Here is an 18,659-nt window from a genome sequence, read left to right on the forward strand (position 1 = left end):
TATAAGATAATAATAAAGTTTAATTTTCGCAGTCATCATTGCTAAAAGGTAAGAAATTATTAAACTTATTCCCCGACAACTCAGCGATGAATTTGTGAACACAATCCCACACCGCATTTTACTCGTTATTCCGTAGGAATCCGAGACAGAAAGTAGCCGTTCCTGCATCGGGCCGCACGGTTCATCTTGGGTGGAGTTGGTGGTGGAGAAGATCGGCAAGTTGGGAAAAATAGTGGCGGCGGCGGCTGAAAGGATTCCCTGCGGTTCCGATCGGAAAACAATCAGGTGTTGCTGCATTTCTACCTCCGGAATCAAGACGCCAAATACGATCGGTAAGAGCACATCGTCGAGTGTAGCCGGAACATCACCATCGGATGCGTAGAGGAACTCACATTTTCTGAGCACGTCTAAAGTAAAATGTTCAGTCGGAGGATCCCAAGTAACCGACAGAAAAAGTGGAAGGGAAGACGCCTTCAGACGAAGAAGCGGACAGTGCGCCGGGAAAAATCGACATGGTCCGCCTGTTGCTGCTGATGGAGTTCGTCACTGGTGGTCAACTTGCTTGGTTTCGGTGACGGGGACAACTAACATCTGTGAAACGGATCTCCGGAGATAACTAATCAATTATTAATTGTATTGTATGTAGTGAATAAAATATTGATCTAAATTGTAAGTTTATTATTCGTCGTTTTCATTTTTCTTCCAAAAATAAACAATTTCCAAGCATTCTAAACTAAATCCTGACTAATCTAGCTTAAATATAGTGAAGTTATACTTGCGAACGTATATGTGAAAGTTATACTTTGGGCGTATAAACTGTATATATACAAAGCCTGGGGTCAACCAGGCGAAATGGATTTAGAGTGGGATTTATACTATTTAGTTTTGATTTTCTTCTGAGTGTACAGCTCATAATTTGAAAATCGATATCAGAACGCAGACAGTTGAATCAATTTTCAATTATCAATATTCTATTCAAAATTTTGAATAGAATTGAAGAGAAACCGCACTTCTAGAAATAGCTGTGTCGAATCCCCAAGGAAGTATTTGTACATTATAAAATGGCTAGCTGACATATTGTCGCGCTTATCTTTTATTAGAGTCCTGCGGCGGTCGTACGCTCGCAATGCATACCGCCGCATGACAGTCGCAAGGCAAAACAAAAGAAAAAGTGTTCCCGCCAAAAACAAAAGCACGTGGGTTTCGCGAAGTGACAGATGTTTTTGAATGTATTTGTGACGAACGGCAAGAGTAGCTCAGTGGAATGAGTGTTCTTGCTGTCAAACCCCATATAGTGGAATTATATACTTCTAAATCTGGTGACGCTGTTATGATTAGTGACTGCCATATTCTGATTTTTCTTGAGAGGCGTAATAAGATAAATAAGACGTTTATTACAATATCGCCCAAGCCTTCGCGACCCATCAAAAATCAGTCCGCGACCCACCAGTGGGTCGCGACCCATAGTTTGAGAAACGCTGCCATAGACAAATAGACAACCAATGCGTCATAGACAATAGACATACAAATCTATATCTATCTATATATATATAAAAATGAGTTTGACTTCCCTTTGAGGCAACAAAAGTCACGAACGGCTGATCCGATCAGAATGAATCTTGCATGATTAGATTCGTATTCATGGCGGCTGTGTTTATATGTAAAAAAAAGTTAGGAAAATGAACTAAAAATGTAAGAAAATAGACAAAATGCTGATTTTTTATGATCTGGGAAGAAAATCAGCATGATCGAAATCAAACCAATCTAGAGTGCGGCGCTATTTTGAGCTCAACAGTTGTCAAACCACCACAAGACGGCAAGACAAAGTTTGCCGGGACAGCTAGTGACAAATCCTTCCTCTTCCTCTTGTTGGCGTAACGTCCTCACTGGGACAAAGCCTGCTTCTCAGCTTAGTGTTCAATGAGCACTTCCACAGTTTTTAACTGAGAGCTTCCTCTGCCAATGACCATTTTGCATGTGTATATCGTGTGGCAGGCACGAAGATACTCTATGCCCAAGGAAGTCAAGGAAATTTCCTTTACGAAAAGATCCTGGACCGACCGGGAATCGAACCCGTCACCCTCAGCATGGTCATGCTGAATAGCCGTGCGTTTACCGCCTCGGCTATATGGGCCCTAGCTAGTGACAAATATAATACAAATATCATTACCATCAGTTCTCCATTTCTGCAATGAAGTGAGTCAAACAGCGTGCATATTATGATTTCTTGTCTAATTTGATGCTGTTTGAGTGAAAGTTTGGGTAACTGTGTTGTCGTTTTATTTATTTCTTGCAACTTCGACATCACAGTTATCCATACTTTTGCTCAAACAGCATCAAGTTAGGTCAGAAACAGAGCGTTCATGATTAACAGACATTTTAATCATGATTAATCATTGATGATTAAAATTCCAATTTTGGTGATTATTGATTATGATTAATGATTAATTCGATTTTAAGGATGATTAAAGATTATGATTAATGATTAAAATTGGTTTTATCTGTGATTATTGATTATGATTATTGATTAAAAATGGCTCATTGATTAAAAATCATGATTAATCATGATTAACCAATCACAAAAAAATTGAAATGATTAAAATATATTTATTGTTTCACATGTTTTTAAAGTTTCAAAAGTAAAAGGTAACTCTGTCCGGGAGATTTTTGAAAAAAGAATCATAAATTATATTTTTAGAACAGCATTTGAACCAATTTGAATTGGATCATATATTTTATATGATGAATCATTTTTGATGATGAATGATTAATGATTGATTAATATTTTTTCTTATGATTATGATTACTGATTAATGATCAGATTGCAAAAACAGTGTGATTAAGATTAATGATTAATGATTGAATGAGATTTTTTTTGTGATTATGATTAATGATTTTGATTAATCTTAATCATTAATCATTAATCATGATTAAATTTATGATTAATCATTAACGCTCTGGTCAGAAATCATAATACCCCCGCTGTTTGTACCATTTCATAGCAGAAATGGGGAATTGATCATCTCACCATACAAAAAATCAGCTCACTACTTCCCATCTAGTACTTCCCGATTGCTTCCTATTCAATAATATGGGACGCAATCAGTGAAGTACTAGATTTGTAATAATTAGCTAAATTTGTGTATGTTGAGAAGGTAAATTCTTCGTTTTTTTTTGTAGAGAGCTGCAGGACAGCTAATAGTAAAGCCTGGACCCTTTCCCAACTTCCCCCCTTCTAAGACGAATATTCACGATGGACTAGCAGATGTCGTCAACTTGAGTAAAGTGTGCAGTATTCTCCGTGCAGTTTTTTTTTATTCTTCAATCACTTAACTTAATTTACAGTTCTATTGTCCACTAGGGCACTGCGTGAGCAATTTCAATTGGCGGCAGCACTTACGACGAATTTCGCGCCAACCCTTCTATGGGGCTGGCAGCACCCTCTCAGAATCAAATGAAACTTGGTGGACATAAACAATACGTGTTTCTAAGCAACTTTGCATACTTTGTTTTTCGAAATTTTTCAAGAGTAACTTTTGAAGAGGGCTTAATTTTTTTCATTGATTTTTTTTTAAATCGATGTAACTAAAAAATGACAAGAGCTACAAAAAAGTGTTGTATGGCGGAGTATCGTAAAATTCTTTGAAGTTTTGTAGAAAAATATCAAAAAAATATAAAACTACTTTCTACACTGAAAAAAAATGGTTTTAAAGATTAAAATCAATATTGCAAAAAACCCTATGTTTTTAAATCGATGATTTTTTTTCTGGAGAAAGGTATTTCAATTACCTACATTTTCTCCGAACAATGTTGCTGTGACATATTTGAGGAAAAAAAGTTTTTCTAACAAAAACTTTTTTCATGTCTTCATTGAAAGAATATTTTTCAGCGTGTTTCGTGCCAACATGACCATATATAGGCTCAGTAGCCTCTCATCAGCCGATGAAACTTTATGGATGTATAGAAATTCGTTTATGAACACGGAGACAAATTTCGTTCGTTTGAAACAAAAATATTCATGTTTATTCGGTAAACTGATAAAATATTTAAAACTAAAATATTAATTTTTAAAACAAACTCAATTACTCATTGATTTCTAGAATACCCATTGAAGAGCCCCCCGCTCCGCCGTCGAGAACATAAACAAAACTCTCAAGTTCCAGCTGCATCACCAAAAAAGATTTCCTTTTGGAAAAAAGGCAAGTTTCACCAAAAGTTTCCACGAAATCCCATTGATTTCGGGAGCGTATGTTATCTACATGATGTTGGCATTGAAAGTGCCACGCGCGAAGTGGATTTTCCTAGAGAAGGAAATAATTTTGTAAATTTAATTGGAAAACAAATATTTCCGTAGGGCCGACCTGCCACAAAAAAACAAATTTTTTTACATTTGTTTCTAACATAACCAGTCAAAAGGTACATGTTTGTTTCAAAAATGGATTGAATTTGCTTCAAATGTGACGTTCGATTTGCTCCAAACAGTTTTATTTTTGTCGCCAGAACAAATTGACAATTTATTTGAGTTTACCTGAAATATTTTTGATTTTACCATGCTTTTTTCTGCGTGAAGCAATTTGCACTATATATTTTTTTATCTGGACCAACATTTGAAAAGGTCATATATTTGTTTGAAATGTGAACTATCATGAAATATTATAAGGTTTTTGGAAATGTATACTATGTGATGATACATAGTAGTACCCAAAATCTTCAGGCTGGCAGTCATTGTAATTTAAAGGAAAAAACTTGTTGCTGAAGAAGCCATTCTCTGCACCACGGAAGCCAGACGTGGGCATGGAATAAATGAAGCTACTAAGCAGAAGGTGATAGATTTTTATGATAGCGATGACATAAGTAGAGCTATGTCAGGCACAAACGATTTTGTTTCAGAGCTGCAAAATGGTCGTAAGCAGAGCCGTAGCGTGGTTCCACGTCGCCCTTGGCAAGCATCCTGATTTGCGCCCCATAGTAATGTCTATTGTTTTCATTTTTTATAAAATTTCTTGAAAAGTTGTTTTGTTTTGATATTTTGGTGACATTTTTTGAGAAAAAATATTTTTTTCTCGAGAATTTCATAGGGTCTTGTACCATTTGGACAGGTGTACCTATTTTGGGCACTTGCCGCTATAACTAATTGAATTTCAAACCGATTGATTTGAGTTTTTGTATAGACCCAAGCAACACACATGTTATAATAGAGTTACGACAGCGCAGGTTTTGGTTGTATAGAAGTTTATTTTACGTAATTCTAACATTGCGTTGAAATAACGTAAAATAAACTTCTATACAACCAAAACTTGCGCTGTCGTAACTTTTATATAACATGTGTGTTACTTGGGGAGTTAGATACTGTACGTGCCTAACTCTACACAAAAATTCAAATCAATCCGTTTGAAATTGACTTAGTTATAGCGGCAAGTGCCCAAAACAGGTACAACTGCCCTTGCACCATTTGTTTCGAATTTCCATTAAAAACTGTTTTGAAAGCATTGTATTTAGTTTGTTGTATTTTAAACGTTATATTTTTTGAGATATTTGGACATTCATCTGTTTATGTCTTCCAACCTGTTTCACATGTTTTATTAAGAATTCATTCAGTTTTTTATATCACTTTTCAACACAACGTTTATTGCTTTTTTAACAGCATACTTTCTAAAGTTTATAACATCCTGGAGTCCTCTAAGAAGCCTCACATGAAATTTTTGAAAGCATGATGTGTGATCCTTCTATAAGGACAACATAATGTTTTTCCGTACTTGCAAAGATTGCCCTTTAACAGATGTTGTAGAAAAAAACCTCATAACTGTGTTAGAAGATAGCGGAAAGGAAGATATTGTTTTTCAGCAGTGGCTAACCACTGATCGCTGTAATTTGGAAACCATTATTAAGCCTGTGGATGAATTTGTATCTTACTTTATTAAAAAAATATGATAAACTTATAACTAATGACTTCATTTACAAATAGCAGTCTGCTTTTTTTAAAAACAAAAATAGTACTTTGGGTCAAAGTGAAATACTTGTATTGTTGGATTTCTCTGAAAATTATTCATTTTTATCCAAAATGCTGCTCAAGGGTATCATTGGAATAATTCTCAGGCAATAGTACATCCATTTGAAGTTTACTTTAAAAGTAATGGTAAATTAGAAAACGTTAGCTTTATTATAATGTCAGAAGTAATGACCCACGACACAAAAGCTGTTCAGTTATTTATTTCAAAATTATTAAACTTTTTGAAACAGTCGATTAATTTTTCAAAGATTTCATTTATGTCTGATGGTGCTGCAGCGCATAATAAAAATAAGAAAATTTTTGCCAGTCTTTGCAATTTCAAATCAAAGCATGGATTAGAAGCAGAGTGGCACTTTTTTGCAACATCGCATGGAAAAGGGCCTCTCAAACGAATGGCAAAACGAGCCAGTCTGGCCAAGGATTGTGGCAATACTACTAAAACTCCTCGGGAGCTTTACGAATGGGTAGTTACACAAGCAGACAAAAATATCACAAAATCAAATTTCTGTTACATATCGAATGAACAATACACAACGACAGCAGAAGAGTTTGATGAACTATTCAAAAAAGCAAAAACTATATCTGGCACACAAAAATTTCATTCTTTTGTACCAATCGCTCATAATAAAATCATGGCCAAAACATATTCCAACTCCAATGAAGAACCAAAGGTTTTCAAATTGTTCGATTAAATTATAAAAATATATGAATATTCATATTTATAATTCAGAACAAAGTGTAATGCCACATAAAATTAAAGAAAAAAAAATAAAAATAAATATATAAAAAAGGTTTTTTCAATTCATATGCGTTTATCCGAAATCCCCACAATGAAATTATGCGCCTACCATTGAGCGTCAACAAAATTCAGTTCGATCATTCAAAATTCGTATTAAAAAAAATCCTGCTTTTTTGCAATTTAAATATAATCTTTATATTGATTAACGGTTTATCACTTCCGACAATTCTAAAACAGTCCACAATATATCACATATATATTATAATTTTGAGTTACGTTAATATAAAAGTTAGAGAAAATATACGCCCTTTTCAAATGTTAGTCCAGATAAATGTTAGATTTTTCAAAGTTGATACATCCATAAAGTTTCATTGGTTGGTTGACACACTGAAAAATATTCACTCAATGTAGACACAAAAAAAGTTTTTGTTAGAAAAACTTTTTTTCCTCAAATATGTCACAGCAACATTGCTCGGAGAAAATGTAGGTGATTGAAATACCTTTCTCCAGAAAAAAAATCATCGATTTAAAAACATAGGGTTTTTTGCAATATTGATTTTAATTTTTAAAACCATTTTTTTTCAGTGTAAGAAAAAAGTAAAGTAAGTTCAGAAAGTAGTTTTATATTTTTTTGATACTTTTCTAAAAAACTTCATGGAATTTCACGATACTTCGCCATACTCCGCTCTTGTCATTTTTGAGTTACATCGATTTAAAAAAAACAATAAAAAAATAGGCCCTCTTCAAAAGTTACTCTTGAAAAAATTCGAAAAACAAAGTACGCAAAGTTGCTTAGAAACACGTATTGTTTATGTCCACCAAGTTTCATTCGATTCTGAGAGGGTGCTGCCAACCGTTGGTCGAGTTGGCGCGAAATTCGTCTTACACATTGTACAGCGCCTAAATGTATTCTTTCCTAATTCCACTAGTTCTAATTCGAACTGGTAGCCTTTGCGCTGCTATCACTTTTTCTACCCTGTGTGTCCATGGTAGAATGATGAGCACGATGTTGCTGTGTGGCTCTTGTTCCATTTCCAGTCCGATTGGGGGTCCATTATGAGTTGCCGTTAGTCGATATCCAAGTTTCCGGGTCCGTTAGAGCATATGCTCAGAAGAGGGTCAGGTGTTAGCCGCACTCGGGGGGAAGAGCAGCTGACGAAAAATTGCAAGTGCCGGGGCTGGGACCGACCCATGACCATCCACTTATGAAGTGAACGTGTAGCCACTACGCTACGGGCCCGGCTCATCCGTGCAGTTGAAACCCAGAATTTGCGACTAGCGAAGTATTTGGTATTTTAAAAATACTGTGTTTTAACTATGTATTCCCATCGCACTAGTGTTCTAACAGAATGGGAGCTCTAAAGATGATTTTAAAAATTCAACGATATTTCAACAATCGCAAATCTACGAGGTCACAGTTACAACAATTAAATAATATCCTAAATTACTTTACAATACATTCTGAAAATTATTTCAAGCTGATTACCAATAGTGTCAATAACCGATGTTGGTCATTGAAAGCACCAGCATCATCCTCAAATAACTCTCATATTAGAGTCTTTTTTGAGCTTCCATTCGAAGTTGTAAACAAATCAGCCAAACCCTTCATGTTAAAATAAAGTCACAGACCAACAGACGTCTCACTCTACTCACTTCCCATCGTTTCCCTTTTTAACGGATTATTAAAATATTCCGTAGTTCGCAAACCGCTCGCTCATGGCGCTCGCATCGCTTTTGCTCCTGTTTGACGTTTGCTCACTACCGCCATCTACTCAGTGGGTTTGCGTACTACAGCATAATTAGCATTGGGTGATTATGTTTGCATGACGATGATTTTTATCGCATTTTGTTCCAAATGATACGTCTGTTTGTTTGTGATAAAGTCTATAATTTGTCAAGTTATGTTCTTAATTGGGGCCCCTTTTTCTGAACCACTATGATTTTTTTCCAGATTTTTAGAACTTTATTTTGGTACCTAAAATCGATTTCGAAGAAATTTTTCGAAATCACATTTTGACTGCTTGACAGCTCTGCCCAGTACAAAATGCGACGAGGGGTGGTTCGACAAACCGCTCCCATACAAACATTAAACTGATATTTTTTTTTAAATTGGTTTCCGGGTATCAAAATTCATGAAAGTTTGAATAAAATAAAAAATCCGGCTCAGTTTTGAATATTAGAACAATCCGTTCAAAAGTGAAACGATGGGAAGTGAGTAGAGTAAGACGTCTGTTTGTCTGTGCCTTTACATTGTCAACCGTCCTAAGTCACAAAGAAACGTCTTTTTTTTAAGAATGTAATTGTTCGAATTTATGTTATACCACAGACAAACAGAGGAAATTCATCAAAAACTTTTGCCTGGTGTCATTTTTATGAGCACACTGCCACCTGTTGGTAGAACCGCGCGCGACACTGTCGGCCATGATGGATTTCGATTTGACGTTTTGTTGACACGCACACTACTACACAAATTGCCTGTAATTTTCGTTTGCATCATTCAGCAACGTGTACACTGGCAAACGTCAAAGCGATCGGACACTAGCGCATCTGGTGGAACGATCGCGCAAATCAAATGAAATTTGAATTGATCGTTAAATGCATGTACCAAGCCGTTTTGAAGAGTGTTACGTCTGTTTGTCTGTGGTTATACCCTGTAATTCAGTCATCTCTGGTGTGTCTATGATCTGTTAGATGGTCGATGTGTTTGTTATGTCCGTTTTTGTTGGTCCTCATTTTAGTACTGTTTTTTTCATCTTTGAAAGTTGTCTTTCGTCCACATCCCCGCACTATCAGCATCAGTCCAGGTCCAAACTATAGAAAACATTTCATACACTCAATAGAAAAACGTAAAAATCTCTAATTTGTCATAAACAGGCTAGTCAAAGTCGAAGTAGTTAGTTTTTGTCAATTTCGACAAATATGCGTCTTAAGTCTTGATCACACGTTAGCTTCGAATCTATGAGCAAGCACTAATAAATGCTGCACTTTCCCACCATTAGTTTCTTTGTTATTTTAAATTGATATTGCAAGATAATATTATTCATCCATTGAACTGTCGAAACATATTAAGGTTTACTCACAAAACTATTACTAAAAAATCATTACAAGAATAAAAATTACCATCCTTCAGATTTATACCGTCAAACCCTGTGATCTAGGCCAGGTAAATCACTCATTTCTGCATTAAAATGATGATTAAAGCGTGGGTATTTTATTATGATTGTAACGAACGGAATGGTTTCTTAACGGCTGCAACTTAAGCGCCACTTCCGTAAGGGAAGGTTGCAGACGCACGGTTGAATCCGGCCAGAGACTCTTGCCCAGGGCGGGTAATATTCTTGGCTCAAACGCGTTAGAAACAATCAGCTTTTCCCTCCGGGCGAACTCAAAACCCAATTAACTAATGACCACGATTTTCGGAGACCGAACCTTATCCAAATTTTCGATAAAAATACTCAACTAAACTATAACGGATTCCCGGACCACTTGAGAAAAGAAAACTTTCACCTTCAGAACGTAAACTCAAGTTTTGTTAAGACAAACAAGGCATGTATTGCTTTCAGGCATACTCCTATCGATCTACCTAAGTCCCGGGACGAGCAAACTTGTTTTTTTTTTCCCTAGATTCAAATTTCACTGCGTTACTTAAAGCTATCTGACCTGTAGGCCCGCAAGGGCGGTGCGAGAAGGGTACTATCACGAGACGGCGGTGCTGATGTTCGGTAGCCGCTTTGTGTTGCAGGTAGCCAGCAAAGACTCGGCTCGGTGAAGGTCAAGCTACGGTGCCCGAAGCCGGACGGTGTCAATTTGGGGGCTCGCTACGACGGCTCTCGTTTCCTCGCAGGTAGTCAGCGAAGACTCGGCTCGTGAAGGTCACGCTACAGTATCCGAAGCCGGACGAAGTCGACTCTGAGCGTTACGGATCACGGTACGATGCTCGGAATCACACGGCATCGACGCTCCGTCGACGTGTACTTCTGGTGCACTCACACACGGAAGGGGTGCGGTGTGGTTCTCACAGGGCAGGTGACGATGGGCGGTCGAGGTTCTCAGCTCGTAAGTCGATCTGTCGCAAACGATCTGTCGATTTTCGTAGTCGAAACTCAAGTGGGGAAGAGATCGCTTTTTGATCTTATCGATCGCGTGATCTAGTTAGGGGGACAATGGTTTATGGCCCGTTTACATATGTGATAATAATGCGTGACAATATTCTGTCGGACAATTTATTCCACGCTAGTATCGTTTACATTGCCGCTAAAAATTTAGCTGCTAAATCTGGGACAATAAATTGTCCGACTGTGTTGGTACCAAACTATCGTAATGTAAACACTCCCCTATCTGCCAATAAAATTGGCGTGATGGCATAATTAGCTGACAGTTCGTCTACAGACCGTTTACATGATGCTAATTGTGTCGGACAATCTAATATCCTTATAATTGTCCACTAGTTTTAGCACCGAATTCAGAAGCTTCTGATTTTGTCATGCTAATTTTATTGTCTGCTAAAAAGTGTTTACATTGCGCTAAATTGACGCCAATACTGCTCGAAAATGAACTGTCGCGTAGAATTAGCAAATATGTAAACGGGCCATTAATCTCCTTATAGGCGGTTCTAGCTATCTCCCATACTCCAACACGAAAATGTAGGAGGCTGGGAGGAAGTTTTAATTTCATCCCGAAAGAGTAAAGAGAGAGTCTCGTAGAGCGGAGCCGTATTGATTCTTAGAACTCGTGAGTGCTACAGTTTTCGCCTTTACAGATAGGTAGCGCTTTTTTGTATGCTGGCAGTTTAAAATGATATGAGATAGGGTTTACGGGACGGGAACATCGTTACATGATTATTTGCCAAATTTGATGCTGTTTGAGCAAACTGTGTTATTGAAGAGACAAAAAAATGAAGAAAAAGGAAGAGCTGTCACATGGCGTTCCGTTCTCGTTTGGGCGTAAACAAAAACAACAACACAGTTTTCCAAAGATTTGTTTAAACAGCATTAAATTAGGCAAAGAATCATAAAAGACACACTTTTTGCACAATGTTATTACAGAAACGGAAAATTAGCTTTCTCACCATACAAAAAATCAACTCATTACTACAAATCTAGCACTTCACTGATTGCGTCCTATTGCTTTGCAAATAGCTTTTCGATAATCTGCTCAAAACGGTCATCTTATTAGTTTTGAATTTTTACTACATTCAAATATTCAGAAAGGTATTGTAGAAATAGACCCTATAGGGTTCGACCGCATTTGACAGTTAATTTTGACCTGGGTGTACCGGGCTAACAAAAATATTTGCCACTTTCGAAAAACGAATAGGGACCAACAGAATCAACAATAAGCAAAAATATATTCGTCAAAAGTGGGCAAATATTTGTCGTTCATTCAAATAATGTACTCGCACTCTTCTATTGTTCCAAGAAAGGTCCAAACTTACACTCCCGATCAAAAGTTTGGAGTCATCCCCTCAAAAACATGTCATTTTTTAGGCCCGTATCTCCGCCAATTTGCGTCCGATTTCAAAACCCCAGGTCTCATTTAAAAGATAATAAGTCAAAGTAACTTTGAACATGATTTAAATGAAAATGTTTCAAAAATGTTTGTAACGCTAAAGTTGCCAAATCTTCTAAAAAATGAAAATAAACTTACGGTAGTGTCGCTGGAAATTGGATCGACCAAATTTAAAGATGAGAGCCGCAATATAACATATTTTCTATTATCTTTCAACTGCTTTTTACCGAACTTAGCTTAACAATCTAGAAAAAAAAGTTATTGTTTAAATTAACTCTTGATGTCATCGACCAAAAGTTTGGGGTCACCCCTCAAAATGGTGTATCGGCCAAAAGTTTGAGGTCACTATCGTAAAACATGGAAAAATGATTTGTTGATATTTTTGTCATCTGTCATTCAATTTGAATTCTTCTTGGCTTATTGGAAACATAATGAGTGATACTTACTGCATAGACATTGAACCACACATATTTGCTAAAATTTACATACTAAAATTTAACGTAAATGCCTCATTTTTTATTTCGGTGAAATGTGTTAACTTTACATATCATTTTTATATACAAAAATCGTTGAATACTTCAACCTTCATATACCCGACCCCTAGGGGCGGGACAGCTCTAATGCTTATTAGCGGTATTAAGAGGTATTAACCAGTATTAAGGAATATTAATCCCAGAGGAAATCCATTTTGAACGAAGTTAGCCATGCTTATTGAACTGTATTTGAAGTATCAAAATGCTTTCAATGAAAGTTTCGCTTTCAGGTGGTACTATATCGGCAAAATAAAGCTCATTTTTGTACTTCTCACTCCTAGAGCAATGATTTCGGACGTATCGCTGGCGAACCCGATCAAGGAATTGTGGTACCTCGAATTAACACCTACGTCCCGAAAATTTCTATCTACGATCATGGAAAGCTCACAGATCATAACTGATAGAGAAGCGAGAGTGCATCTGCAGATCGAAATGGCAAATAACACAGCGCAACATTTTTTTGTCTCAAGAGCAAACTTATGTGTCTCCGAAGGATTTTGGGCCGCTGAATCCGAATCCGGGCTCAGATTTGCTCCAACACGTCACAATTTTGAGCTATACCTCAATTTATAGGGCAAAATATGCGATTTTGGGATTTTTTGACTGCAAACCATTAAGCAAGGAAATATTTTTTTTAAGCAATCAAAGGATAAATTGGGCAATTAACATCTAAATTAATGACTCATGCAAAATATTTCGTTTTACCTAATCAAATTTGATAGATTTAAGCATTTTATGTTAGTATGAAAACTTGCATGAAACTTTTGGAGGGTGACTTGTATGGGAAATGTCGTACCTAACATAAATCGCTTAAAACTATCAAACTCGATTTGGTAAAACGAAATATTTTGCATGAGTCGTTGATTTAGATGTTAATTGACCAATTAACCTTTTGATTGCTTAAAAAAAATATTTCCTTGCTTAATGGTTTGCAGTCAAAAAAGCCCAAAATCGCATATTTTGCCCTATAAATTGAGGTATAGCTCAAAATTGTGACGTGTTAGAGCAAATCTGAGCCCGGATTCGGATTCAGCGGCCCAAAATCCTTCGGAGACACATAAGTTTGCTCTTGAGACAGACAAAAAGTTATTTTTTGTTACGCTGTGTAATCAATTAGCTAAGCCCAAGAATCTCAAACTAGCAGTGGCACTCAAACCGAAGAGAAATTAGAGTAGGAACATAATGCCATCATTAGAAATATCCGCAGTTCTGTTAATGCCAATTCTATCCCATTCTTTGAAATAGAGTAGAAGTTTTAAAACGTAGTCAAGTATTCAATACAGTTTTGCTTTGTCGTATTTATTGGATTTGGAAACAACATTTTTCTACGATGCCGACTTGTATTGAAAGTACATCTAATTACATATGATGAAGCCACCTTCTTGATTTTTACTCCAGCGACACAAGTTTCCGAAATCCATTTCCCTGCGTTCAGATTGCTCACGTAATTTTCAGAGCTAAAATCATAATCAAAAGAAATTATTAAAATTGGTTGAATAAATTGATAAAAAACTACAGCCCAAGTGTATTTTCACCTCTTGTTTTCGTGACAGTTTGTTGTTTTATGAAAAGTCATGACATACTACACAAAAAATGTTTCGGTGAAGCATGAAGATTAGGAAACTAATATTTATTAGGTGGTATTAGCATCGGTATTAGGATGTGTCCACGGGGGTTACATCGGGGACGTTTCTAGTGTGCAACCAAAACATGCTGTGCGACATAACATACTTCATGATTTCAAGAGAATGGGGCAGAAACAATTGACTGAAGTATGTAGCAACTGATATGGCCGTTCCAGAACACCTGAAACAAGTTTCGCGGGGGCCTCTCAAACACAATAGCACACGAAATAATCACTTTTAGCCATATGGCAAAACAAACCCCTCACCCACCCCCTGACCCCAGTACAATCCGGAATATCTCCGGAATGGTTCTGGATAATACATGTCCACTTGAGTGTAACAAACTTGCACCAATTTATGATCGACTTCAAAAAAATCGGATGAAAATTAAGGAAATGCCAGCATTTTCAAAACGAGTTGTCTTAGGGCGGGTATGTGAAGGTTAAATTAAAAACATCAAACCCTAAATTTAATTAATTATCTTTGAAATAAGCTAAAAAGAATTAAAATTGAACTATAGATGACGAAGACGATAGTGACCCCAAACTTTTGGCCGATTACATCAAGAGTTAATTTGCTTAATAACTTTTCTTCCAGATTTTTAGGCTAAGTTCGGTAAAGAGCAGTCGAAGGCTATATTACCGCTCACATCTTAAAGTTTGGTCGATCCAATTTCCAGCGACACTGCAACAAGTTTATTTTCATTTTTTAGAAAATTTGGCAACTTTAGTTTAAGTTTACACACAAACAGTTTTGAAAAATTTTCATTTAAATCATGTTCAAAGTTACTTTGACTTAATATCTTTTGAATGAGACCTGGCCTGGGGTTTTGAAATCGGACGCAAATTGGCGGAGATATGGGCCTAAAAAATGACATGTTTTTATGGGGGTGACCCCAAACTTTTGATCGGGAGTGTATATGTGTTCTTAGTTGCGCTGATCAAAAATTAAAAATACCGATCATCAGGAACCTTAAGAAGACAACAATTGATTAGGGTATAATAGTAAGTCTTTAATGCCTAATCATAATAATAATAAGATATGTCGTGATTAATCCTACAAAAACAGGAAAGTGTATGAAGAATCTATATGTACCTTGAAAATCCGTAAGGTATATTGGTGGCTGTTGTAGATTGGTTCCTTTAATGGGTGAAACACAACTCGTTTCTAGAATCTCCTGCTGAAGGACGGATAGGTAAGACTCTATTATACAGAAGTTGTCGAACGTAATCGATATATTATCATCTGCATAACCATTCGTAGTCTTTGATGATGTTGAATTTCCAGACTCCTGTCGACACACATCATCGAGATATGCTAAAATTTGTTTTATCATGCTAATTGTAACTATGCTGGTTGGATAACCGAGTGCAGCGAGGGCTGTTTGACATTGGGTTAAACTTATAACTTCATTGCCATTGCTCGCCACTCTGTCAAAGGTTCGTCGTACAGATCTGTAAAAATATAATTGAGAAGATGTGAAATTAGAATGTAAATTTCATTTTATGTTTATAATAATATCCAAATTTGAGAATAATTCTCAAACATTGTATAATTATTATACAATGCATGTATAGCTTCAACATCATTGTGATTTTCTGAGTGTAGAATTAGCTTTGTTGAAATACAGATTAATAAAAACAAAAAAAAAGTATTTTCTCTGATTTGTGGTAGTTTTATAATCGACGTAAAATAATTTTAAAATATGTAATTCTTAAAAACTTAAAAGCTTGAAATTGTTTAATCGGTACAAAACACGGCGCCTCTATATCAGGCACAGATACCTACAAATATATTTGTTTAATATACAAATACATACAAATACAGAATCAACACCGCTAGCCATGATGGTATTCACTGTATTCCATTTTCCATCTGGAATACAGTAAAAACATTTTCATAGAAAATAATTGTGTTTTGAACAAGAAAACTGCTTTCGAAATTTCAACGATGACGGTATATCAATGATGAATCCTACAACCTTAAACCACGTGGTCATTTTTTGGGAGATTTCGAACAATACCACACCCCCACCCTGCGCGTGGTCTTGCGTTCTATTCTATTTTAGTGCTTGCACAACCTATTGAAAAGCATCCTGGAAATATCAATATTTTCTTGCCAGCATTAATATTTGCAGCATACCGTAGATGTGATAAATATTAAAATGGCCAGGCCCACTGTGCAGAGTAATGGGTTTGAAGATAATTCAAAAATATTGTCGTCGCGGTTGAAACCCGAAGTTTCCCCACACCCGACAATCGAATTTGCTCAAAATCCATACGTGAAATCTAACGTCGGACGTAGTGCGCTGGACAGCGGACCTGGCCCTCTATCTAGCGCACTGTGCCCGACGTACATACGTCCGACATATGGTTTAGGAGAAAAATCGGGTTTCGCGTGTCAAAAATTCCGATTTTCAACTGCACGAACAAAGGCAATCAGGTCATCCACTTATGAATAGAGATAAGTGACATTTCAACACACGAACACTAGCGCGAGTTTTTCCACACACAAAACTGCACGCTAATTCAAAAGCTATAGGCTAGAGGAACTGGTTCACCTAGCGTGAATGAGGATGAAGCATCTGTCAAAGAAAAAGTAGATCTTCATATAAAAAAAAAAATGCTAAAAGTGGCAGATGCTTCATCCTCATTCACGCTAGGTGAACCAGTTCCTCTAGCCTATTCAGATTGCATATGCAAATATTACCCAATAGATTTGGAACGAATTCAATACCGTTGTTAGCGTATTGCTCTCGGCTGTATGCACTCAACGCAGAATGCGAGCCTAGAGGTCCTGGCAGGGGTGAAACCTCTTCAGAACCGCTTCTGGGAGCTCTCGCTAAGGTTACTTATCAAGTGTGGAGTGAGCAATACACTTGTTATTGAAAACTTCGAAGAAATGCTCAGTCTGAACACTCAGTCAAAATTCGTGAGAATGTCATGAATCTACATGTCATCTGACATAAGCCTACCAAGTTATAATCCTCCTCGTGTACACTTCACTAATGACAGTTCCTCTGTTAAATACAATCTGTCCATGAAACAAGCTATTCATGGTGTTGCGCATAGCGGCGCAGGCCAAATTTGAACCTTGTTTTAACAATATTAAAATATATCTTGCGCACCCCTAAGCAAACCAATTGCTACATGTAAGGCCTAGAATAATAGATCACGATCAGTAACTCAAACCCACAGCTGTAGTGCGGAGGTGAAATAATGAAACGAATTCGTTTCCCGTATTTGGTCACCGAATTTGTGAGTAAGACGATAGGTAGAATAATTAAAATTAACTAATAAATACAATTTTTATAGCTTTGTAGCTGATCGTAATTCAATCGTTTTCCTTTCTGCTGAAAGAATCGGCTTTCTCCAGCACCTCCCACATCCGCAATACATGGAATACCAGATCAACTTTGGTGTATATCTATTCTTCGCAATTTTAACGAAAAGTACCAAAATGTCAATTTCTGTAAGAGATTCTTCACTGATGGGTCTCGCATAAATGGATCCACTGGTTTCGGTGTCTTCAATGAAAATTTCACCGCCTTCCGCAAACTTCGGGAACCTTGTTCGGTTTATGCTGCTGAGCTGGCAGCAATCAACTTCGCTTTGGGGATGATTTCCAACATGCCCGTAGACCATTTCTTCATCTTCTCGGATAGCCTTAGTTCGATTGAGGCACTCCGGTCGATGAAACCTGTAAAACATCTATCTTACTTTCTTACCAAAATAAGGGAGCAGATGGGTGCACTGGTCGAAAGATCACACAAGATTACCTTTATATGGGTCCCCTCGCATTGCTCAATTTATGGCAAAGCCTAATATTTACAGCTTGAATGAGGGATTAAGGAGCCCTGCATAAGAGGTAAAATACCTAAAATAATAATCGACGTGTATTCTACGAATACCACGTGAATAATGACATCAGGTATTGCAATACCTCAATAATAACCGACGATTTTTCCATACAAATGGTGATTTTTCCATAATTGCATAATACCTTAAGCAGTCCTCAATACCAAACCAATAACTCGACGAGGTATTTTTTGACGACGACTTAATACCTACACAATACCAAAACAAGCTATTTTCAATACCGAGATAACCGACCAATACCTTGTCTTGGTATGATACCTGACTTTGGTATGCTGCAGTTATGTGTCAGTTATTCGTTCTTGCTCGGGTTTGGTCCAACCATTACTCGCTAGACTCGTATTTACACATGATAAACCTCGCGTTGAG

At 36.8% G+C, this 18,659-nt stretch overlaps 1 protein-coding gene across 4 annotated transcripts in view; it reads right to left on the bottom strand.

The window, feature by feature from the left end:
* Positions 1 to 18,659, bottom strand: part of LOC109403689 (uncharacterized) — a 93,551-nt gene that overhangs the window by 19,376 nt on the left and 55,516 nt on the right. For all 4 annotated transcript variants that reach the window (XM_019676521.3, XM_019676520.3, XM_019676519.3 and 1 more), the window contains one exon: positions 15,511 to 15,869. In XM_019676521.3, the coding sequence (XP_019532066.2) occupies positions 15,511 to 15,869 (359 nt within the window). The remainder of the gene's footprint in view (positions 1 to 15,510; positions 15,870 to 18,659) is intronic.

This window comes from Aedes albopictus, chromosome 2, assembly GCF_035046485.1.
Source record: "Aedes albopictus strain Foshan chromosome 2, AalbF5, whole genome shotgun sequence".
NCBI lineage: Eukaryota > Metazoa > Arthropoda > Insecta > Diptera > Culicidae > Aedes > Aedes albopictus.